Source organism: Macrobrachium nipponense, chromosome 6 (assembly GCF_015104395.2).
Source record: "Macrobrachium nipponense isolate FS-2020 chromosome 6, ASM1510439v2, whole genome shotgun sequence".
NCBI lineage: Eukaryota > Metazoa > Arthropoda > Malacostraca > Decapoda > Palaemonidae > Macrobrachium > Macrobrachium nipponense.
Window position 1 is genome coordinate 29,755,312 of NC_061108.1, and position 25,000 is coordinate 29,780,311.

Below are 25,000 nucleotides of genomic sequence, written 5' to 3' on the forward strand. Positions count from 1 at the left end.
AATATAGAGGCCAAAGTTTCTATAATCGCGCGGCACGCACTACCTGAGGTCGCCCAAGTCAGATAGGATGAAGGAATGATGTTCGAGAGGGTAATGGCACCACAAGGACATTCCAACAGTCCTCCTACGGGTGAAAACGGCCCATGGAACACAACAGTACCACCTAGGGGTGGGGTGGGGTGGGATTTATGCGCGAGTGTTACCATATGGTCCTCGAGCTTGACCATAAACAACTTTATATGGCTAAAATTTCTTTTTTATAGATACGAGGAGTGTGATCAATGTCCTTCTCTGTCTCGAAGGAAAGGATAGACTCGATTCTTGAAGTACGGGATAATGTAAAATTCAGTGAAAACCAAAGGGGGAGGAGAATTCCTAAGTCACCAAGCGTGTTTCAGAGTAATAGAGATTTCCAGTGTTGAAATACGAGTAGTGGTGGCCTGAGAGCTGTTCAGATATCGTCTGCGATGAAGAGGGCTTCTCTAGCTGCGGAAAAGTACCCAAAATATTGCATTCAGAGAATAAGACGATGTCAGTCCACTCTGGTGAAGCACTTCTCTACATTTTCATCTAATGAAATGAGCTTTCTTCTAATGACACAGGGATGAAGATTTCATGGGCCAGAAGTAATATAAACGCTAAACGAAGAGATAGCTACTAATCTTAATGACGAAGGAAGACCTAATATTTTTTTCCAGAATCTGCGATTAGTTTAATTTTAAAATATACTACAGCAACGTTTCTCCCACAGCAGGAGGACGTCTTTGAATGGGACCCAACGACACAAGGCCTTGTTCTCGGGAGTTTCTTCTACGGGTATGCCATGACGCAAGTAAGTTCCTGAATAAGACTAAATCGATTTTATTCTCCTCATCTCTTCTTCTGTCAAGGTAAATACCCTATTATCTCCTATCATTAATCCCTTGTCTAAGGTAAATCAACTAAGGGTAAGGCCACACCGGAGGCAGGAAGCGTCGAGGTGCAGGCACCGTCCCACGAGGTCAAAGATATACTTCTGTGCAAACAAGTCATTGTCACGTTTGGGTAAGAAATTGCCTTTAATAGAAAACCTAAGTGTTAAACTTGACGATAGACTACGTATGACCCAACGGTCCTTTGATTCTTTGCTTGCAATAGCAGAAGTCAGTCTCACAAAACAAACGACGAACCGTAGACAACCCATCTCTCCCGAAGTATCTCTCAGGAAGTATTAACCTTATTGGCAGAAAATGTTGTGATAATAAATGGTTAAAATCCATATTTTCTTTTTACTTCCCTTACAGTTATTACTTTAAGGGAAGTGAAAAGAAAATATGGATTTTAATTTTTTATTATTGCAAAACTAACTGCATATACGGTTACTTCCTTAAAGATACTTAGAAAAACAAAAGGACCAGAATTAATTGCAAGTTATATAAAACTAAATTAATAATTGGCTGCATTATGTTGAAGTAAAACGATTTACCGGTATTTTAAAAAAAGTAGTTCAAGGGTAAACTTTACATGAAAGAAAATAACACTAGGAAAAATCAGTTTTGCTTGTACATTCATTGTTAACATTAATGAAGAAAGTACAAAGTACCACGAATATTTCATAAATCAGTGATGCTGGTGCACTGAGAATTCGTATAGTTATCAAGTCTATGCAGCTGGACAAGGCTTATTTGAGAGTGGCTGAGTGCATAATAGCTGGCTCCTTTAAGTTTACATAGAGATTGGGACTCGAATGCACGAAACCAATGGCCACATTTGAGGGCCACTCGTTCTATTCTACTTCTTCCATTTAAAAAAAATGAAATTTTATGGAGTGGATCACGGGGATCCCACAAAGCCCTCCTCGGAAACACCTCCCCAATTAATTGATTCTTCTGTAGCCACTACCGCTATACAAGACCCACTGAACAGGTGACACTTCGGCAACTGATTGTCTGTTCATCTGCACGTTAGTGACCATGTCAAGTTGGAGGGTCTATTTATGTATTGTGGTCCTTTTAATATATTCACTTTAAATTCAGTAATGAACTCATCCCCAGGGAAAGCATTTAGACAATCGACGTAGTTAAGGATTCCCCAGACTGCGTACATATAAGAAGTCGGTCTATTTGCTTGACTCTTTATTGAGAACAACAATGAACGCAGTCTGAAAGTACAAAAATGATAGGTGTTGAAATAACTGCTAATTTAAGTATGCATTACAGATATGGAATAATTAACCCGACATTGTTTCTGAATACATAATAAATGTAGTCGCTTAATACATTAAAGTTTCTATGCTAATATCAGTTACTAAGCAATGATAATATGCTTTAAATAATTTCTAGGTTAAAAATGATAGTTCCTTAATAAGGGAACTGACTTCACAACATAGTTATCAATATGATAATAAAGAGAAGTAACCATTCAAGAAACATAGCTCATAATCATATAGAAAATGGCGTTATTTCAGGTGAAGACGCCGGGAACCGCTGCGGTATTTTGAAACGTTACACCGCTTGGCCCCAATGTTTCGAACTGCCGAGGGAACCTCTTCCCTGCAACCTCTATGCTCTCCGCGTCCGGTGTGGCCTCACCCTTAGTCTATAGCTTATCATTTGTTTGCTATTTCATTGATAACAGTTAACTATTCTTACACTTTATTATAATTAAATGAAATAAAAACAAATCCATCGTAAACCTTGCGATTAATTAGAACTTGATCAAATAATTTCTCATATAAGAATATATTTAACTATTTTCCCATTACTATAACCTTCAAAGAAAATACAAAGGCCAATCATATACATTCTTTGTAACTACCCACCTCATCCACATTCAACAACATATATTTCTCCCCCCATGTTCAGGTCATAGGAGGTCGCTTGGCCGAAAACTACGGTTCGAAATGGCTCTTCGGAATCACGGTGATGGCGGGGGGCTTCTGCGCCCTCCTGTCGCCGCTCTGCGCACGAGTGCATTACAGTTTATTCATCGCCCTGAGGATCTTCCAGGGAGCCGTGCAAGTAAGTTTTTTTTTTTTTTTTTTCTTCTCTAGATAAAAATTGGCTTGCCAGCGGCGAAAATATGATGTAAGAAGCTTGATTTGAAATTGTAAATTACGATTTCAGAAGTTACTCGTTGGACGAGTGGGTTACGATTTGGCAGCACGAAGTTCGATTTTCTGCTCTGCCAACGTGGAACCAGAGGAATTTGTTTTTGGTGATTAGCAATTCATTTTTCAATATAATGTGGTTTGGATCCCACAATGAGCTGTAGGTCCCGTTGCTAAGTAACCAGTTGGTTCCTAGCCACGTAAAAAATATCTAATTCTTCCGGGCAGCCCTAGGAAAGCTGTTGATCAGCTTAGAGGTCTGGTTAAACTAAGGTATACTTAACGATTTCAGGAGGGTTTGGTTTGATTAGAATTTATTAGGTTTAGGCAGTCAAGCCAAGAACTGGGGAAGTTTCAACCATTCTAAGCTGTAGACATGAAAGAGGGAGTTGGATGGTCGGATATGATGAAGAGATCCGGGTAAGAGACGATGAAGTACAAAGATCTAAAGGTGGTAAGAAAATCCCCGGATACATTAGGAAGTAATATTGACAGACGTTGGACAGCAAGAATAGAGAGGAAACAGAATGGGGGTAAAGTGAAAGACTAAAATGTGGTTTCAGTAAGGAGTTGAAGGGACGTGCAACCACCTTTCATAAATGCTTCAAGAGCACCATGTATGGTGCAATGATAGCACCATCTCCTAGGGGAAGATTTCAGGATGGGACAACAGCTCTGAGATACCTTCAGATTAACAGTCATATTTAATTTTCAAGAAATCACTCGTATACAAAAAACATTTTTGTAGTTAATGTTATGATTTATCACTAAAAATTGTTCTTTCTCAACAGGGAGGATCGTGGCCAGCCATGCATGCCTGCATTACAAGGTGGATCCCACCATTAGAGAGGCCGAGGTTCATTGGAACCGTTTATTTCGGTAAGAAAGTCGTTCCCTAATGTTTATTGGAAGCGTTTGTTTTACAACGCTTCATTATAACTCGAAAACAATCCTCTTCACTTGAAGCCTTATCCACTGACCTATGAATTACTTAGCTCTCAAAGGCTAAGACCTCTTCCAAATCAAGATTTTTTGTAATACGGGTAGTGCTAATTGATACCTTTCTTGCATTGTCCTCTAATTCATGATTCTCCTTAAGGTCCGTCCACATGGTCGAACTTTGCTCGACGAACCCAGTTCGATGTGACATCAGAAGTGGTGAAACAGCAGTTAAGGTTCTGAATTCTCCCGCTTCTGACGTCATATAGAACAAAGTTCGTTAGGCAAAGCTCGACCTTGAGAAAGGGGTTTTAGACACAGAAGGTAGAAATGAAGTCCACCTCTCTGAGCTCAATTTGCCTTAAGTGAATGTATATTTTGATAGGACCTGCATGTAAAGGATGGAAATAAATTTGTTTCAGAGTGATCTGGTTCATCAGAAGTATGAGATTTCATTATGATGGTGCTGCATTTTACTGAGATTTAGGTGAAGCTGTTTAAAGGTTTAATTATTTTCATACAAGAATATCTTTCACCGTCATGACGATAATTATTTTTTTATCTCCTTATCAGATATATATTTCTGCTCTTCAGTTGTCACGAATATATTCAATGTAAAACAATTTCCAAGTCTTTAAGGTTCATTTTCTCTATCAAATTCCTGGTCACATCTGACTTAGGACTAAGCAGCCTGTCTCTGATTGTAAGCCATTAAAAGATTCACGTAGAATATTTCAAATTGAACGTAATGACTTAGTGTTAAAACGAATGAGGAAGAAAAGTTCAAACATGACTAATTCTGTTATATTCACTTAGGAAACACCCTGAGTACAGCCATCACGTTGCCCTTATGTGGTTTAATCATCGATGCTCATGGCTGGCCTGCCGCTTTTTACATCACTGGGTCCTTGTCCATTATTTGGGGCCTCTTTTGGCTTAACTTCATGTACAACTCCCCAAATGAGCACCCAAGGTATAGCTGGTTTCTCTTTTTTTCTGCAAAAAATCAGTCTTTCAAATGCTTTATTACAAACTAAACATTTGATGCTCTCAACTCCGATTTGCAGGCAATTTGATTCATAGCTATTAGCTTAACTTCTAAGGAATACTTCCTCATTTCTAAATGATTTAAGAATACTTGAAGTTATCAACTACTGGTTTTTTCGTGTGTTCATGCACGTAGGTTCTTGAACATCGTTTATTATTTTCAAAATGTTATGTGATCTGCCTTTTTAATGTTTTTTTTATAGATTTTACTTATAACAGTTACTGTTCTAATCCCACCATTAAATTTGTGTATAGTTAATGCTTGATATTGGAAACTGGGCAAAGTAAAATGAAATGAAGTACATGCGTTTGTCCTTACATAAGGAATGAATGCATAAGGCGTCAATAAATTCCTAATATATTCCTCCTTCTATGACGTGTCCCTACGGCAGAATCAGTCGGAAGGAACTTGAGTACATCGAGACTGCAGTGAGGGAATCGGGGACAACCGCCAACAGGACCCAGTCCGGCGCCGTCCCTTGGAGGGCCATCTTCACCAGTCCACCCATGATGGCCCTCATAATGGGTGACATCGGTAACAAATGGGGGATAACGCTGTTCTATGCGCAGCTTCCAACCTATATGAGTAACATACTGGGATTCTCTATTAAGTCTGTGAGTTATTTGATTTTTGGAGGTATTCAGATTTTTTTTATTTGTTTTTTTATTTTGGAATGATAGAAAGACAGGCCAATTCAAAACTGTCCAGAGTAACCTAAGTTAGTTCATAATCTTCCCAACTCCTCATGAAGCAATTCAACTTTTATTGTTATAGGTAAATCATACGAGTACTACTGTCATTCTCTGTTCATTTTCATGCTGAGTGATTTTTGTAATCTTTCAAGTCTTTCTATGTGAACGCCATACAGTTATCACTATGCGCCCAAATACAGAAAGGACATCCTTAGTACAGAAAGACAAGAACAATGGAAATATAGCAAGTAACTACAGGCCTATCACCTGCCTACCAATAATGTGGAAGTTACTAACAGGTATCATCAGTGAAAGACTATACAACTACCTAGAGGATGAGGATACAAACACCATCCCCCACAAACAGAAAGGCTGCAGAAGGAGTGTAAGGGCTCAAAAGACCAGCTCCTGATAGACAAAATGGAAATGAAGGACAGTAACAAGAACACCTTCGACATGATACCACACACGTGGCTAACAGAATGCCTGAAAATATATAGGGCAGAGGAACAAACCATCAACTTCATAAAAAATACAATGCGCAACTGGAATACAATACTCATAAGCTCTGCGATAAGACTAGCTGAGGTTAATATCAGGAGAGGGATCTTTCAAGATGACTCACTGTTCCCACTAATCTTTGTAGTAGCCATGCTTCCCATTACAAAAGTACTGCAAAAGATGGATGCTGGGTACCAACTCAAGAAAGGAGGCAACAGAATTAACCATCTGATGTTCATGGACGACATAAAGCTGTAAGGTAAGAGCATCAAGGAAAAAGATACCCTAATCCAGACTGTAAAGATTGTGTCTGGGGGCATCATACAAAAAGGCAAAGTGACAAGGACTGAAGGGATAAAGCTACCAGATGGGAATAACATCAAACATGGGTGAGACAGGATACAAATACCTGGGAATGATAGAAGGAAAAAATATAAGACACCAAGAGATGAAGGACACGACCAAGAAAGAATATATGCAGAGACAAGGTGACAATGAGTCAAAACTCAACACCGGAAATATGCTGAAAGCCATAATCACACGGGCAGTACCAGTAATCAGATACAGTGCAGTAGAGGAGTGGACGAAGGATGAACTCCATAGCATAGACAAGAAACTAGGAAACACATGGCAATACACAAAACACTGCACCCAAGAGCAAAAACAGACAGACTATACATAACACGAAAGGAAGAAGGGAGAGGACTACCCAGCATAGAGGACTACATCAACACTGAGAGCAGAGCACTGGGGCAATATCTGAAAACCAGTGAAGACAAATGGCTAAGGAGTGCATAGGAAGAAGGACTGATAAAAGTAGACAAAGACCCAGAAATATATAGAGACAGGGGAAAGTCAAACGGAATGGAGGAATGGCACAGCAAACCAATGCATGGACAATACACGAGGCAGACTAGAGAACTGGCCAACGATGAAACATAATGGCAATGTCTACAGGGGGAGAACTGAAGAAGGAAACAGAAGGAATGCTAATAGCGGCAAAAGATCAGGCCCTAAGAACCAGATATGCTCAAAGAACGATAGATGGGAATAACATGTCACCCATATGAAGGAAGTGCAATGTGAAAAACGAGACCATAAACCACATGCAAGCGAATGTCCAGCACTTGTACAGAACCAGTAGAAAAAGATGTATGACTCAGTAGCAAAAGCCTTCCACTTGAACCTGTGCAAGGCACCACCTAGCTTGCAGAAATAAGTGGTACGAACACCAACCTGAGTGAGTGACAAGAGATGATCAAGCATAGATCCTCTGACACTATGGTATCAGAACAGATAGGGTGATACCAGACGTGATGTGACGTTAATTGACAAATTCAAAAGGAAAGTATCACTCACTGATATCACAACACCATGGGACACTAGAGTAGATGAGAAAGAAAGAGAAAAAATTGATAAGTATCAAGACCTGATAATAGAAATAAGAAGCATATGGGATATGCCAGTGGAAATTGTAACAACTGAACATCCCAAGATCCCTGAAAAGGAACCTGTAAAAAGTAGATGCTGAAGTAGCTATATAGCTCCAGGACTCATGTAGAAAGTGTGCTACTAGAAGCAGTGCACATAGTAAGAAAAGTGATGGACTGTCAAGGAGGCAGGGTGCAACCTGGAACCCCACACTATAAAAACCACCCAATGGAATAAGATGACTGTGATAGACAAATATATATATATATATATATATATATATATATATATATATATATATATTATATATATATATATATATATATATATATATATATATAAATAATGTTAAGATGAAAACTTTATGTCGCAATCTTACTATAATGGGCGTTATGTTTGTCCATCCATCTGTTATTCAATCACGGCCAAACGGCTGGTCCGATGGACATGAAACTTGGCTTATAATGGGGTTTATAATGGGGTTTCAAGCAACAAAAGGCACAAAAGGTGCTGGAGGAGGAGGAAAACCTTCCCTGAAACGGGGCTGGTTCAGCCTGTAGAATTAATAACGTTACGAATTTATGATACCTAATTTTTGGTATACATAGTAAATAATATGACTTTCGATTTTCAGTATACGGACTAAATATGACTTACTATCGAATACTATGGGGGTAAGACATCAATGGCACCAAAGGGGGTCAGGGTTGGGCAGGGTGAGACAGAGAGAGATGAGTGGAGGGAGGGAATGAAGGTGGAAGAAGTAGAGATTAGGGGGTTAGGAAGAAGGAAAGGGCAAGAACAGAGAAGGTTGGCGAGAGAGAGTGAGAGGGAGAGGTGGAGTGAGAGGAGAGTTGAGAGAGAGAGTAGAGGGGGTGTTAGGAAGAAGGAAGAGGGCAAGAAACAGAGAAGGTTGGAGAGAAAGAGAGAGAGGCAGAGAATTGATCCGTTGCCATTCAGAGTTACCTCGGGCAGCTCTGGGTTGGTCAGCTAGTATATGTAAAAACCTGATGCCGTTATCAGCTATTGCCTTACTTGCATTTTAAACATCCTAGAGAAACATGCAGCTTTGGAAGCCCTACTCTCACATAGCCCTTCTATTTTTGACATATTTCTCTGCTTGCAAAGCCTTCTGGGCTCACTCATTGATATAAATCAGGGAAGCATCTATCTGGATCGTCTTCATGCAAGGTTCCACCAGGAGTTTTCAAGCAAACTGGCCCCTATGCCTTGTTGTCACTGATCCAACTGTGAAATCCTGCTCAATGAAGCTTTGATTTGCTATGTCCTTGAGTTAGGTGACCATTTTGATCCTTTTAGTTTAAGTCCAACAGCTTTAACTTTAACGCTTATTAAAGTAATAAAAAGTAGTCTTTAAAACTTTGTATCCTGATCCCATCTTTCACCAGAAATGCTGTCCATCAGATTTCATATTGTTTGGGAGAGTCATCTATTGTCTCTCTTGAAATCTCTAAGGTGCTTGGGAGCTTGGCAAAGGCTTTGTTAGGGAAACTGTCTGCCACGGCTTTCCCCTTTCTCTCTGGCTGCGTATTTCCAGCCTTTTACTAACGACTCTATATCTGTTGCTGAACGAGGCAACATCTGTTCCTGAGGTCCTGCTCTTTCACCTACTCTGTTCTCCAACCTACTCTTTTCTCTTTATTGGTGATCTTCAGCAACCTACCTCCTCTGTTATTCATGCTTTTGTTGACGATTAAACCATCCACACATCTTCATCCTTTTCCTCCTAGCTCTCCAGCGTTGACTTCCCATTATCTTGATTCCACTACTTCGTCTTTCAATTCTGATCTTGTGAGCTTATCTTAGTGAAGGCCCACAATTTAGTCCAATTCAACACCTCTAAAAAAAAACAATACCTATTTCTCTATCTCTTTCTTATTAAATTCTTCAACTATTTATTCTGAAAACTCAACTGAATCTGTTTATCTTAACATTATTTTCGTTGGTCGAATTGTTTCAAATTTATTTCGGAGTGATAACAAAAAATGCTGTATTGTGAAAATAGCATTGCTGATTTTTTTCTTCGTACTCGTTATTGAAGTTTAATATTGTAATCAGTAATCTCCTGTTTAGAGGACTGCACTCACACTAGGCTGATTAAACCCGCTTTTCTGCCTTCTCGACAGGACTGAATCTAAGAAAATTCGTTGTTTTCGAACCCACTTCTCGACCCTGTTTCTTTCTGCAGCATTACACGGTCTCTTTCTCTCTCTCTCCCCCCACCCCCCCTCCTTTTAAGGGTACCGTGTTCTGTTCACATATCATGGTATTTGCAACTCCAGAAATTAATCTAGAAATATATAGACCCCTACCATAATTCTTGAATACTCAAAAAAACTGCGTTTTACCTCCAACCAGATTTACTAAGTGGGAAGTGAAATCTTCGTATCTTAATATCCGGCTGGGTAAAACACTAAACAAAATTAACCAGAAGTTTTATTTTTCTATCTCCTACAGAATGGAGCCCTTTCAGCACTTCCCTTTGCTACCAGGTATATTGGGTCTATCTTAATGAGCACTTTGGCCGACTGGTTGCTCAGCCGAAAGTACCTTTCCATTCGCACAACAAGGAGAATATTTAGTACCATTTGTGAGTATGGTTTGACTCTTCATTTCAGCTACAGCTACGGATATTTAGCACACCTAAATGATGACTTCTTGAACGCGACACTAATCATTATTATAATTGCTATACAAGAATGCAGCTTATAATCATCATTAAAATTTCAACAATCTACAGTAAACAATCATAATATGGGACAGGGACAAGCCGTAAGGATCATGAATGGGCCTATCAACAGTCACAGAAGAACGTGAAAACTAAAAAGTGCCACTGTGTTGCCAATGGCTTTTCATCTGGACTATATTTACTTGAATTTACTTGCAAAGTGTATTTATCTACGAAGTATCTTCAAATTTAGAGTATTATTACGAGTTTAATTTTTCTTAGGTCATTGTTAAATGCTGTTTTGATCCCAAGAAAAATTGGAGTGCAAGTAAAGGGTTCAAGTGCAAGATGACGAGACTAGTTTCTGCTTTCCACAAACAAACAAAGAGAGAGAGGAGAGACTTAAGATTTCTTTTGAATTTTACCACCTGCAGGCATGTGGGGTCCAGCACTCATGCTGATAGGTGTGGCTTATGCAGGGTGCAACTGGAAGGCCATTGTGGCCATGTTCTGCGTCGGTCTATTCATGAACGGAGCTGTTACCGCCAGCGTCATGGTTAATCACACAGACATTTCGCCTAATTACTCCGGTATGTTTCCTGGACAAAGATCTCATTCACTGTAACATTTTGAAAGAGAAAATCGTCCATGTCTTATGTAAGTTGTTAATGATATACAGGGTGTAACACGAGTTTATGCAAATATTTTGGGAAATGAAAGAAAAAGTAATTTTGAGCAGAAAATGTTCGGTAAACACATGCATTTTAAGGCTTCGTTTGTCGGTTAGGGGAATTTGAAAATAACCATCAACATTAGCGCTGCTTTCACGCAAAGGAGGTCGGGAGGTCACCATAGCCTGGGCAGTGTTGGGGGAGGGGGGTGAGGTGAATGAGGCAAGTGGAATGAGTCTTTTAATTAGGATTCTTTTTCTTGCAGGTAATCTAATCTAAACGATTAGCTAACAGTGGTAACGTATGGATTTACATATCAAGTAGGTAGTGTAAACGTTGCTGAGAAACATTCATGTGTGAATGCTGAAATCTTGTGCAGTCTGTCCTACTGTCTCGTCACAGAATTGTTGAATCAGGAATGACTAGGTTTATGTCTATGACTGGTTCTGATGTATACTTTACATGGAGAGATAGAGATTTTGAAAACACATTTGAAATCTTTGATAAGTGAAATGAATAAGCAAGTCTACCATTAATGGAGGGAAGATTTAGTTAAGCTTACTTTTCGCTTTCTTTCTTTTAACCAGTGTCCAAGGGATACCACTGATAGGGCGGGAAGAGGATTCAACGATGCATGCATCTGTTTTTCTCCAGAATCTAATACAATTGATTGGAAGGTATATTCACATCGGCATATTGCTCCATCCTCCTTCTAACCGGCAACCCCCACTCCCTCTCCTCTCACATCCTAGGAACAGCGACCTCCACTATCGACCTCCATCATTGAAAGCAGCGCTAAAGCTGGTATAACACTAGTCATTACTTGCTCGCGGTTTTGGCCAGCATCCAGCCGATGCTGGCGAGCAAAAGTGCTGTATCGTCACACTAGGACTTCGTGGTTTCGAGGAGCAGTAGGAAAAAGTAAACAAAACTGATCAGCTGATATCATCATGGCGCCCAGAAATTGTCGGACTGTTGGAAGATGTGCTGCAGTGATGTGTTTTCTCGGAATTTTACGTGAATGCAAGAGTAACAAAAAACGTTTGTGGGTTCGAGAGTGGCTCAGGAGACGAGAAGCCAAAGGTCTGAGAGTACGTCCTATCAGCAGCAGCCATTTTGTTTGTTTACAATACGCGGTCGCTCGCGGTTCTTGCTTGCTGCTTCCCGTCCAGACAGGAAGCCAAAATCTTGAGGTAAAAGCTCCCGGTTTTCCATTTTCGGCAGCAACGGCTCGCGGCTGCAGAGAAAAAGGCCTAGTGTGAGGCCACCTTAATGCTGATAACGGCTATTTTCAAATTCCCCTAACCGACAAATGAAGCCTTAAAATGGATATGTTTATAGAAAATTTTGTGCTCAAAATTACTTTTTCTTTCATTCTCCAAAATATTAGCATAAACACGAGTTACACACTATATATTTCCTGGCACCCATTGAAAGTTAAATGAATCCCTGTTAATTGTGTGTTCTCTTGATGTGTTGTTTGTTTGTTTGTTTGGTGTTTTTACATTGCATGGAATCAGTGGTTATTCAGGAACGGGACCAATGCTTTACGTGACTTCCGAAACACGTCGAGAGTGAACTTCTATCACCAGAAATAGACATCTCTGACCATCAATGGAATGCCCGAGAATCGAACTCGCTGCCACCGAGGTAGCAGGTCAAGACCAAACCGGCCACGCCACTGAGGCACTGTGTTCTTTTGATTAAATTATTGGGAAGAAGACTGCAACTTAGGTACAATGTTTCACAGTAAAATATATTGCAGCGTTCATTTCTGCATCCCTTATATTTTGTTGAGTGAATCAAGTGATATATATATATATATATATATATATATATATATATATATAATATATATGTATATATATATATATATATATATAAGTATAAAAAGCCCATATTTACACATGTATATATATACATACATACACAAACACAAGCATATATATATATATATATATATATAATGTATGCAGGTCACATAAAGAATTGGGAAGCTTATGAAATAGCAACACGTATCAAAAGAATCCTCCCCACGCAGCACAATTAACTTGATATCAGTAATTTTCGCTTATGATATATATTGTGTTCTGAAGGAATCTATTATTGTTTCAGGAACATTATTTGGAATTTGTAATCAGATATCGACGCTGGTTACCTTCGTCGTTCCCGTAATCACAGGTGTTCTAACAGAGGGACAGGTAAGACGGGGACGCGTTTCTTTGTTCCTTGTAATTTCATTAAATCGTTTTTTTAGACTGAGTGTCATCACAGAGCTCAGGTCCATGTAGATATGAGAGAGAGAGAGATAGAGAGAGAGAGAACTAGTATTAAAATAACTTTTAAGGGAAACCATTGCCGGATTGATAACGTGTTTTAACTTGAAATTAAAATGGATAATAATTAATATTATGTTATAATTATGTATACGATATAAGATTATATATAATATATATAATATTATAATATATATCTATATATATATATATAATAAATATATCATATATTGAGCGAGAGGAGAGAGAGACGAGAGAGAGAAGAGAGAGAGAGATAGAGAGAGAGAGGAAAACCAATGTTAAAATATAGCACTTAACTTTTAAATGAACATTGCCTGATAGATCTACTGTTATTTCACCTAACATTGAAATATATGACGTATTTGTAAGAGAGAAAGAGAGAGAGAGAGAGAGAGAGAGAGAGAGAGAGAGAGAGAGAGAGAGAGAGAGAGAGAGAGAGAGAGAGAGAGAGAGAGAACCACTTGTAAAAATACAGGACATATAAATAATAACGGGTGTGGCAATAAATGCGTAATCATAAAAAAAATAAAATATTCAATCACTCAACGCAGTTACTTCAGGATGTCTCCTTTTAATTTGAGGACATAAATACCAGAACTATAATGTCTCTTTTCCTTCAGCGTAATAAGTTATATTATGAGCGGAACAAATAATTATCTAAGTCATCAAAATCTACAATTATTGCTGTTACTACTAATCTGTTTATTTCAACAAAACGTTAAGTCTGGTTAATAATAATAAAAGTTATTTCACTGTCCCATTCGTAAGCAACAACAATAATACACCTGAGGTGATATCTTTTATTACGAACTAAATTGTGACCAAATCATTTAACAAAAATACTTGTTTTGTAGCTTTTGTCGTGACTAACAGATCATTTAGCTCGTTTGAATATACTGACTGTGTTTAAGACGTGAATAATTATTTCCTGCTTAAAGTATCTAAGTGCCTTTATGTATTTGTAAAAATACAGTTTTCATGAAATCGTAGACTAGAAATGAAAGGAATAAACTAAATCTGCACCGAATCTTGCAAGTACATGTAGATAACTGACGACTGTGATAGAAAGGTTCAGTTTACCCAAATACACATTTTATCATTTATGGTAGCAAATGTAGATTACTACTACTACACTAATACTACTTTACTGACCAAGTATATAAAATGTTAATTGTATATTTGCTTTAATCCATAGGTTTTTATTTTGAATACTCACACCAATCGCGTTTTCTTCGTATCAGATTTTTCTATTGGTACCCAAACTGATCTCATGCTAATAGTCATTAGTAAAATTCAGCGCGACAGGAAACGATAAGAATTTTAATTATTTCATCGTTTTCTTCTTTCGTTTAAGATGATCTGAACGATATGAAGGACAATGTACGGTGTAATATCTACATGTCTTGTATTTCCTATAATCAGTGCATCGACAATCAAATACTCTTTCATAAAATATGTGAACTTAACCAAAAGAGGAGTCATCTACAAGAGGCCACCGTGGCCTTCATGTTCTTAACGTGCTCATTGCTGCTACAGTTGAGTAAAGATTTAAAAAAAGAAAAAAAAAAGGAAACTATCTGCCTATTCACGCGTTTCTGCACATTTTCCTCTGCCTTCAAAATACTAGAAATTCATTAGTTCCTTACGTTTAGGCTATATCCATCCACCTGCCTCTATAGAAGTGATTTATAAAGTTTTTTTTTGCCTCTGCATTATGTATAGATCCCAGGCCCCCACCCCCACCCCCACCCTTAAAAGTTTTGCCAGCTATGAACTATAAACAATATGTTGTCCGTTCGTATACTATTCATAAACAAGATTTGAAATTAAAATTGACTTACGTATATTTTTTTTTATTGGCCTGTTTTGAGATAATAATTAGAAAACGAATGGAAGCCATGATATTTTTTAGCAATTTTTCAATTAACATCACATATTGGCAAATAAGAGGCACCATTTGACAACCCTTCTTGCGCCCTCTTTGGAAGCTTCTGGAACGCCCAGGTTAAGAATCACTGTTCTATAGCCTATGAATATTTCCTTTTCCCTCACACAGCAAACGGTGGCCCAGTGGCAAAAGGTCTTTTGGATCTGCGTTCCTATGTACACAGTAACCCAAGTCATCTTCTTCATATTTTGTTCGGGAAGCGTGCAACCCTGGAACTACTGCACGGAGGCCAAGGTTGACACCGAAGAGTCACGGCACCGAGAGGAACGATGTCTTTAAACACTGTCGATACAGTTCAGTGAGTGTGGTATTCTTTCAGGCCACTGGCCCATGCGCTGTGCTCTGTATGAAACGGGCAATTAACACCTTCACACAATACACAAGGGTCTTTGCAAACTTGTACTTTTGGTTCATCTCTTATGTATATCCATATATATATAGATATATATATATATATATATAATATATATATATATATATATATATATATATATATATATATCATATATAGCTCAGTAATTGGGCGGCTTACTTGGAAATCTTAGCTTGATGATAAATAACAGTGCCAAGACCAGGAAGAACATTCTTTATTAAACGAGCTTTCGAGGTTTAAAACCTCATCTTCAGGCTGAAAAAATGACAAGGATGAGAAATCACTAAAAATTACATTAAAATGAATTGTCTGATGAAAAGCTTCAGTAAAAACATAAAATAAAACGAACATCACATACAAACTAAAAATTACGAAAAAACTTAAAACAAACGCAAAACATACAAAAACAGAAATAAAAATGAAAATAATATGAAAGGTAAACAAACTACACTCAAAAATAAAATGGCTAACGACCCACTTTGTGTACCTACTATGAAACTATATGATAGCTAGTTGAATACCGGACGAGTTGTTGTTCAATTCCGGTTTCATTTTCTTAATAAACAGCGACTCTGAAATTAAAAGGTCCAGTCTATTTGAGCAAAAAGACACTACTCTAAAATCTAGGTGAGTAGGTACAGAAAGTGGGTCGTTAGCCATTTTATTTTTGAGTGTAGTTTGTTTACCTTTCATATTATTTTCATTTTTATTTCTGTTTTTGTATGTTTTGCGTTTGTTTTAAGTTTTTTCGTAATTTTTAGTTTGTATGTGATGTTCGTTTTATTTTATGTTTTTACTGAGGCTTTTAATAAGACAATTAATTTTATTGTAATTTTTAGTGATTTCTCATCCTTATCATTTTTCCAGCCTGAAGATGAGGTTTTAAACCTCGAAAGCTCGTAATATTAAAGAATGTTCTTCCTGGTCTTAGCACTGTTATTTATCATCAAGCTATATATATATATACATATACACACTATATATATATATATATATATATTAATTACTACTTACAAGCTTTCTAGGACTAACAGTCCTCATTGTCAAGTTCTAGAAAGCCTGTAACTTTTCCCGAATATCTCTGCTAAATACCATCCAGTTTTAATGAGGTTCTGTTAGTAATTGTATTAATGCATAGCACAGCTTTGTAAGTGATAAAGTTAATATGTATAAATATATATGTATATATCTAATGTATATATATATATATTTATATATATATATATATATATATATTATATATATACATATATGCAAGCACATAGACACACACATGTATATTATATAGATAATCATATACAAATAAATAAATATAACAAATAAAAGTATTTTTGTATATATTAAAAACACTTGTCACGTAAAGATATATGGGTGTTGCACAAAATCATGTATAAAAGACCAATATCTGTATCTGTCATTTACTCTTTGAAAAAATCTTATCTTACAAAGTTAGGTCCAGTCTCTTTCCTCCTGCGTGTTTTTTACGTCTGCAAGAGGTCTAGTTGGTCTTCTCTGATACCTTCTCTGATACAAAGTATTAAATCTAGTGTACCTTTATCCTTCCAGTTTACGATAGACTGCTTTTCTGATCTGATAACAATGAGTTTTCGTCTTACTGATTATAGAGCCAAAATCGTCGGGTGTCAAAATGTTATTTTTCACTCTACAATATCTGTCTTTGCTATTCTACTATTTCCTTCTAAAGCCATATTCTTTCACCTTTCTGCTAATGAACGGAGCCACGACCGGAAAGTGGCGTCAATTTTCATTTCTGGCAATAACAGATTTTAAAAAATGGCTCTTTTGCTCAAAGTAAAGAACGAAAACGTTTCCTGAACTTGAATTAGAACTTCTTGTGAATGAGATATGAGGCACAATAAACATCTTGGGAACTGCAGAGAATGAGGAAAGTTCTTGATTACTTTAATAAATTTTACCTAATATTTGATTACTTAATGAATACTACATACGTACAGACTTGAATACATACATAAAACACACACAGACACACACACACACACACACACATATATATATATATATATATATATATATATATATATATATATATATATATATATAAATATATATATATATATATATATATATACTAGCTGACCAAACCGGCGGAAGAGAATAAAAAGGACCTTCGTAGAACAATAAATAAAAAATATTGTTTTTCTGCCGTTCACACTCAGGTGTATCTGCGTATTTGTGTGAATACCCGGCCTTAGGTATGTAGTAAAATGTTGACAAAATGCCAATCATTATTTTCATTCCAAACCGTAATGAATTCCGAAGTTTAAAACGAAGAAGAAACGAAGGAATTAATGAGGAAATTCACATTTGAACTAAAAAAGAAAAAGGACATACTCTCATCGTACATCTTGCATGTTGGGTTGAGCTAGCATCTACTACGCATGCACGAACGAAGAAGGCAACTGACATGCGCATGTGTTTAGGGAGAAAGTCTTTGAGCCTGCTGGTTTGGATTCATTGCTTCATAGCTATGGAATATGGTTTGTAACGAAGCCAAATATATTTAATTTAGCAATACAATGAAGAAGTGAGGACTATATCAGACTTTAAAGCTAATACAATTAAGAAGGGCTAATACAATTATGATTAAAAAAACTGATGTTATAGGGGATTATTATTGCAGATCAATCATAATTATGTCTGACAACACATGGAAGAAAACCTGGAGCACTCAGGTGAAAACTTACCACCGATCCAAAAATCACCCGAAGGATAACCTGACGGAATTGGTAAAAGCGAAAATTTCATTTAGTTTGTTTGATGTCTGTCACGGAGGTAGGGCTTTGATTTTGAGCTATAATCTTCTTGTAGCTAAATCTTGTCTGGGTCTGTCAAGCAGTTCGGATTTCTATAGCAAACAAACATACAAAAACTCTCTTTCATATACATACATACATACATACATACATACACAGACACAGACAACAGACACAGACACACACATATATATATATATATATATATACACACATAAATATATACATGCATACATATATATATATATATATATATATATATATATATATATATATATATATATATATATATATATATATATATTGCCTGTGCGAATTGTTATAGTCACAGTGACCTTTTAGCTTTTCGATTTCCTAATCACTGCGAGCCTCGAATCATTATAGTAAACAGATGAAGAAACCCTATTCACCCACAGTGGGATTTAAACCAACGTACGGAGGAAAGTTCCCTTCATATGTTCCACATCTGGATTCCAGGAATGCAGTGATAAATGTATGAACAAAAACTGTGGGGAAATTGTAAATCAAAAGATCATCGTGGCTATTATAAATACTCATCTATCCATTAAAAATGACAAGGAATTCCTTGATCTTCCGTGTTCCCTAAATCATAAGGCACATTACTCAGTCAAATCACTTTATGCTTGAACAAGAAATGAAAGGGGCGGCTCGTCCTTCCGGATTCATCAGACGGCAATGGAAGTCGGTAGTTTTCTCTCAGCTACTGTGCCATATTTCCATAACACACAAAAACAGGTTCTAATAATAGTCTGCATAATTCATGATTTGTGTACGATAGTCATGGCTATAATAACATTCCTACAAAGAATGTTGTGCCATCTATTTATTTCCACAAGCATTTGTGTCATTCTGTGAAGAACTAAAATGATTTATAGGTGAAGAGCCTTTTACAGTCAACTCTCTAAATAAATAAATATATCATGTTTTCTGAAATCCGTCATTCATTTCCTCCTGCTCGACTCAGCCCTCGAGTGAGTGACGATTTAGCCGACAAAGAATCAGAGTATTGCTTCTCATCTCACAGCCGGAGGAGACCGCTGGTTTCTCGTCCAGCCCGTGGGACTGCGGATCGACACCCAACCTCAGTGAATGCTCGTTATTCAAAGCATCTTCTGATGGTATAGTAAATGAGCTCCAGTAAGAAGAAAGTCGCTGAGATGGTCCATCCTATCGCCAGTACGTAGAACACCCCTTGTAGCTGCAACAGACCCATTTTCGAGGCTTCGTCAATATTTCTAGATGTGTCGCAAGTGGAGACGTAGTACCGCTTTTTGATTTTCTCTAGGATGCCATAGTAACGCATCCATTTGATCCTTTGGAGAGAGAGAGAGAGAGAGAGAGAGAGAGAGAGAGAGTCATTAGACATAGATATAACTGTCACTCCCAACGGCAACTGCTAGTGCTAGTTATCATTAATACTAGAATTACTGCCACTAATGTAATTACTACTTCAATTACTATGAAGGAATGAATGGATCCTCCTAGTATTACAGCTAGTGTTCCAAAATGTCCACACTAATACGAACGTTAAAATTTCGTGAAGCTTTATAAAAACTATACAATAGCTTTCGAACCCTCTCTGGGTTCATCTTCAATCCATTTTGGAAGAAGATAATCCCAGAAAAGAATTCGAGAGCTATTGTATAGTTTTTATAAGTTTTACACGAAATTTTAACGTTTATATTATTGTGGACTTTTTAGAACATTTTATGAACTCTCGTGATGGAGTTTTTGCGCGCGCAACATTGCGCTTTCTAAGTTGTCTCTCCTCCCAGCAGGCTTATCTACAACCCATCTTCACCATCACCAAATTAAGCCGCTTGGAACTTTATCCCTAGAAAAATCTACATTTTCTAACCTGACGTGCATTACACTACAGAGGGTCGAAGCAGGACTTTACCTGTTCGAAATCTGAGAGTGGACAGGCGAGTTCCTCGGGAAGGGCCAGGCGTCGAAACCTCCAATGATGGTCTCACGGGACACGAAGAACTTACATCGAGACCTCTGGTTCTCGAAATTCAGCGCTCGTCCGTAGGTCGAACTGTGGGTATCTGAAGGAAAGGAATCATTTTATTATGAGCCTTACGTGTAACGAGGGTCAGGGCCTGAAGGGCCTGGTCAGGTATGGTAAAATTAGGTCAGGTCTTTTCAGCTATTTCTTTCTTGCCTCGCTAACTTGCGCCACGTCGCCCTTGAAAAGCAATAATTCATGGTTTTGTTTGAACCTTTCTGCTTATGTCAACAATTAAGTAACGCTGGGCATATATAACCATGAAGCTGCGCAAAAACACGTTTTTTAAGAACTGCGCAATTGGGTTTCCCATTAGTCAAAAAGTTAGCCCGTGAAATTGTGAATCAAGTTCAATCAACAGTAGAGCATACGCTCTTGCAGATGTCGTATGTTTTCTAGCTGCTGCTCTGTTCACCTCGACGCCACATGTTTTTCGTGATAGAAATTCACTCTCGACGTGTCTTATCTCCCTCCCATTGACATCGAGGCTCGCTCTGTCTTAAAGCGTTCACGCTCACATCTGGCTACTTTTTTTTTTTATTTATTTGTAAGTGGCAGTGTTTGACTACTACTACTGTGGTTAAAATGGGTTTCAACGTAAGTCATTTTCTGACTTTGTCTCCTGTTCGAAAGGCTGCCTTTCATCCATAAAGTCGAAAATTTTTGTCAGTTTACTATTCTAAGTTATCATTTTCTTTAATTAAATATCACTGTCAATAATTGTAAACAAAGTCAGAGAGACATTAACAGATCTAGATCAAGAACTGCACCAACATGTAACAAGTAATTTCATAGAATACATTAAATATATAAATATAAAAAAATAAAACCAGTGTTAGATTTCTCATAATCTTTCTACCAGAGGGACAGAGAGACAGAAAGTCTAAAACAAAAGACAACCACCTTAGTGGTGATCGATTAACAGCTAAAAATAAGTATATAATCGAAGTGCACCAACATAGGAGACTATTATTTTTTATTAGCAGCACTATATCGTCTCATGCATTTCCCTACAGTTTTATATGAAGCAAAATAAACTAATAAGTAATGGGATTATTATAAAATATAAAGTTAGCACTTAATTAATCATAAATGACTTTGCATTTGATTAATCATAAATGCGATACGAAACGGCTGCATAATGCTCGAGCATCAGATAGTACTAGCTCAATACGACAAATACAACTCCCAGACGGCGCAGGGCTAACCATCTCAATAACTTCGTTAGACTAATAGTAGTTAATCAAAGCAGACAATCTTCTTTAAATTGCTGAAACACTTTCTATAAATGTATATCTAAACAGGTCTGTGGCTTCTTCCTCTATTCGCGAAAATTGATTTCATATAAGTAAATAATGATTCAATTTCTTCTCCTCTTTCTTCTTCTCTGTAGGACCGGGATAGATAAGTGCGCGGAGTATGTCAACACTAGTGACAAAACTTACCCACAAACGCCCATTTTCCAACAGCAACACCATAGAAGAATTCTTCTGAATCCAAGAATTCCGCATCGTAAGTTTCCAGTCTCTCAGTCAGCTTCTGGAATGATTCTCTGCCCGACTCCTGAAAATATATCATATATATGCATATATATATATATATATACATACACACACACACACACACACACACACACACACACATATATATATATATATATATATATATATATATATATATATAATATATATATATATATATATACTTAAAAAATCACAGTAGATGCACGTGACTTCATAAATAAGCGAATACCACAGGAAAATGATAGTCAGAAATCCAAGCGCTTTCGTCTTTCTTAAGACATTGTCAAGGAGCTTATGAAATATAACTGGAGAGAAAGGTCTCAGGTACACAACAAGATCAAGAATACCAGATGGTTAATTGTCAAAAGGGTAAAAATTAAAAGAGATAATCCAGGATTATCGGATATCACACGGTCACAAACCTAAACAGATTTTATCTTAACCGAAATTACAAAGTATCTTTATAGTCCAAAACATGTAAAAACTGAATATATTAATTTTGTTGCTTATATTTATCTACAACTTATTTCATTATGAAATCATCAAGTTTAAATAAACCAAGACTTAAATTTAGAACATTTCTATTATTTGACTTGATGAAACAAGATTCAATGATATTCCTTTTAACTGTGTCATTACATGGGATTAAGGCTCTTGCTTGACTCCAGGTAATAGGATGATCTAAATCTCTCATATGTACGAATAATGCATTCGATATTTGCCCAGTTCTCACAGAATATAGGTGCTGTTTGAGACGTTGTGAAAGAGATTTACCGGTCTGTCCGTAACAGACTTTATCACACTTTTTGCAAGGAATTTCATATATGCAGCCTGGAAGATCTTTAGGAGAATTTTTGCTTACTAAACTCTTGACATTAATATTACTGAAAACAACATTTATGTTAAAAAGCTTTAAAATTCTAGGAATATCTAAAAACATTTCATCATAGGGTAATTTTAAAATGATATGCTAACAAAATTCAAGTTTGTCATTAGTTGAATAAAATGTTTTTCTAGCTCTTTTCCATGCCACATCTACAAAAGTCCCTGGGTATTTAAGTTTCAATGCAATATCATACATAGTTTTAATTTCAGCGTCAGACACGTAAAGCTCTTAGGAACATCCCAGAAAAAACAGAGAATTTAACATTTTGATGGTGATTGGACTAGTAATGAACACAAGAGGCAATGTTAGTTGATATCCGTAAGACTGAAAAGGTGAAATTTCTATCATCTCTATGGACAGTTACATCAAGAAAATTCAAATTACAATTTCTTTCTTCCCCTACAGTAAATTTTATAGAAGGGACTAAATTATTGAGATTATTAAGGAATTCCTGGAGATTTTCGTGAACTGGCCAAATACAGGAAATATCATCCACATACCTAAACCATATAAATTTTGGGGGCAAAATTCTTGGTAAGAGTGTTGTCTCAAAAAATTCCACGTAAATATTGCTAAGGACAGGAGATAAGGAATTACCCATAGCCATGCCAAACTTTTGTACAAAAAATTCCCCATTAAAACAAAATTTACTATCTTTGATACATAACCTTATGAGACTAATGAGGTTTGCTACACTTAAGGGAATGTCATAACGTTCTAATTCATCCTCCAAATATTCAAGTAAGTCATCTACAGGCACTTTTGTAAATAAAGAGACAACATCAAAACTAACCATATTAAAATCAAAATTCAAATTTAAACTAATCAATTTGTTTATAAAATCAACATTGTTTTTAACATTCGTGTTAAAAATGTTTCCTACCAAAGGAGTAAGAATTTTTACAAGCCATTTAGATAAATTATACGCAACTGAGCCCACTGAACTAATGATTGGTCTGATAGGGTTATTGATTTTATGTGTCTTGACTAAACCATACATATAAGGTAGGGAGGCGCTTTGTGGTGTAAACTGTTTAATTAAATGGTCCAAGCCCTTCAAAATGGATTTAATTTGTTTATTAAAATGGGAGTTCACTGTCTGTGTAGGGTTAGATGTCAGTTTCGTATAAGTATCAGTATCATTTAGCAATGTCATTATTTTACTTACATAGTCACTTTTATTCATTATTACCACTGCATTAGATTTATCTGCTTTTGTCACTTTCACTGTTTCGTCTTCTTTAATTTTCTTAAAAGCCTGGAGAAATATACCCGTTTCTGTTTTGCAATAGTGATGAGGCGATCCTACTGTTCACCTTTGGAAGGTGCAATCAGTCAAAGTGGGCGATGCTAGGGCAGTTGATTGTTCCTGACTTATCATACCTTAGCCCAAACAACCATAAACTATTACCATAATATAGGAATGGGTTGCGACGCAACATCAGCGAGAAAGGGATTCAGTGACCAACTGAATTTGAAGCGGTAGTTCGTTAACTGCAGATAATTCATTTGATGAAACCGCATAGTTTTTAATGCTGTCGACTACCAGTCAAGGAGCAAAACGAATTATGTTGCTGTCTACTACAATGTCTAAATTTCTTCTTAAAACGTTTTGACCAACATCTCGACAGACTGGTCTCTTGAACAGCTATGTGAAGGGAGCTGATGACATCATATATATATATATATATATATATATTACATATATATATATATATATATATATCTATATATCTATTATAGTATATATATATATCTATATATATATAAGCGAATACCACGGGAAATGATAGTCAGGAATCCAAGCGCTTTCGTCTTTATTCAGACATCGTCAAGGGAGCTACTCAGTAGCTCCTTGACGATGTCTGAATAAAGACGAAAGCGCTTGGATTCCTGACTATCTTTCCCGTGGTATTCGCTTATTTATGAGTCACGTGCATCTACTGTGATTTTTTAAGGCCATATGAGATAACTCTATATAGTATATATAATATATGTATATATATATATATATATATATATATATATATATATATAAATATATATGTGTGTGTGTGTGTGTGTGTGTGTATATATATATATATGTA

The 25,000-nt window shown here is 36.7% G+C and overlaps 2 protein-coding genes across 9 annotated transcripts in view; one reads left to right on the plus strand and one right to left on the minus strand.

Moving 5' to 3' along the window:
• The window catches only part of LOC135216009 (sialin-like), a 21,260-nt gene extending 5,505 nt beyond the window's left edge, over positions 1–15,755 (plus strand). Inside the window, exons 5-13 of the mRNA XM_064250928.1 lie at positions 752–832; positions 2,844–2,999; positions 3,880–3,967; positions 4,844–5,000; positions 5,467–5,689; positions 10,178–10,310; positions 10,823–10,978; positions 13,175–13,260; positions 15,413–15,755. Of these exons, the coding sequence (XP_064106998.1) occupies positions 752–832; positions 2,844–2,999; positions 3,880–3,967; positions 4,844–5,000; positions 5,467–5,689; positions 10,178–10,310; positions 10,823–10,978; positions 13,175–13,260; positions 15,413–15,583 (1,251 nt within the window). The 3' untranslated portion in view covers positions 15,584–15,755. The remainder of the gene's footprint in view (positions 1–751; positions 833–2,843; positions 3,000–3,879; positions 3,968–4,843; positions 5,001–5,466; positions 5,690–10,177; positions 10,311–10,822; positions 10,979–13,174; positions 13,261–15,412) is intronic.
• A 3,028-nt stretch (positions 15,756–18,783) lies between these two features.
• The window catches only part of LOC135216055 (glutamate receptor ionotropic, kainate 2-like), a 60,572-nt gene continuing 54,355 nt past the window's right edge, over positions 18,784–25,000 (minus strand). For all 8 annotated transcript variants that reach the window (XM_064251030.1, XM_064251033.1, XM_064251035.1 and 5 more), the window contains 3 exons: positions 21,950–22,067; positions 20,394–20,544; positions 18,784–19,806 (listed from right to left, as the gene is read on the minus strand). In XM_064251030.1, coding sequence (XP_064107100.1) covers positions 19,590–19,806; positions 20,394–20,544; positions 21,950–22,067 — 486 coding nt within the window. In that variant the 3' untranslated portion in view covers positions 18,784–19,589. The remainder of the gene's footprint in view (positions 19,807–20,393; positions 20,545–21,949; positions 22,068–25,000) is intronic.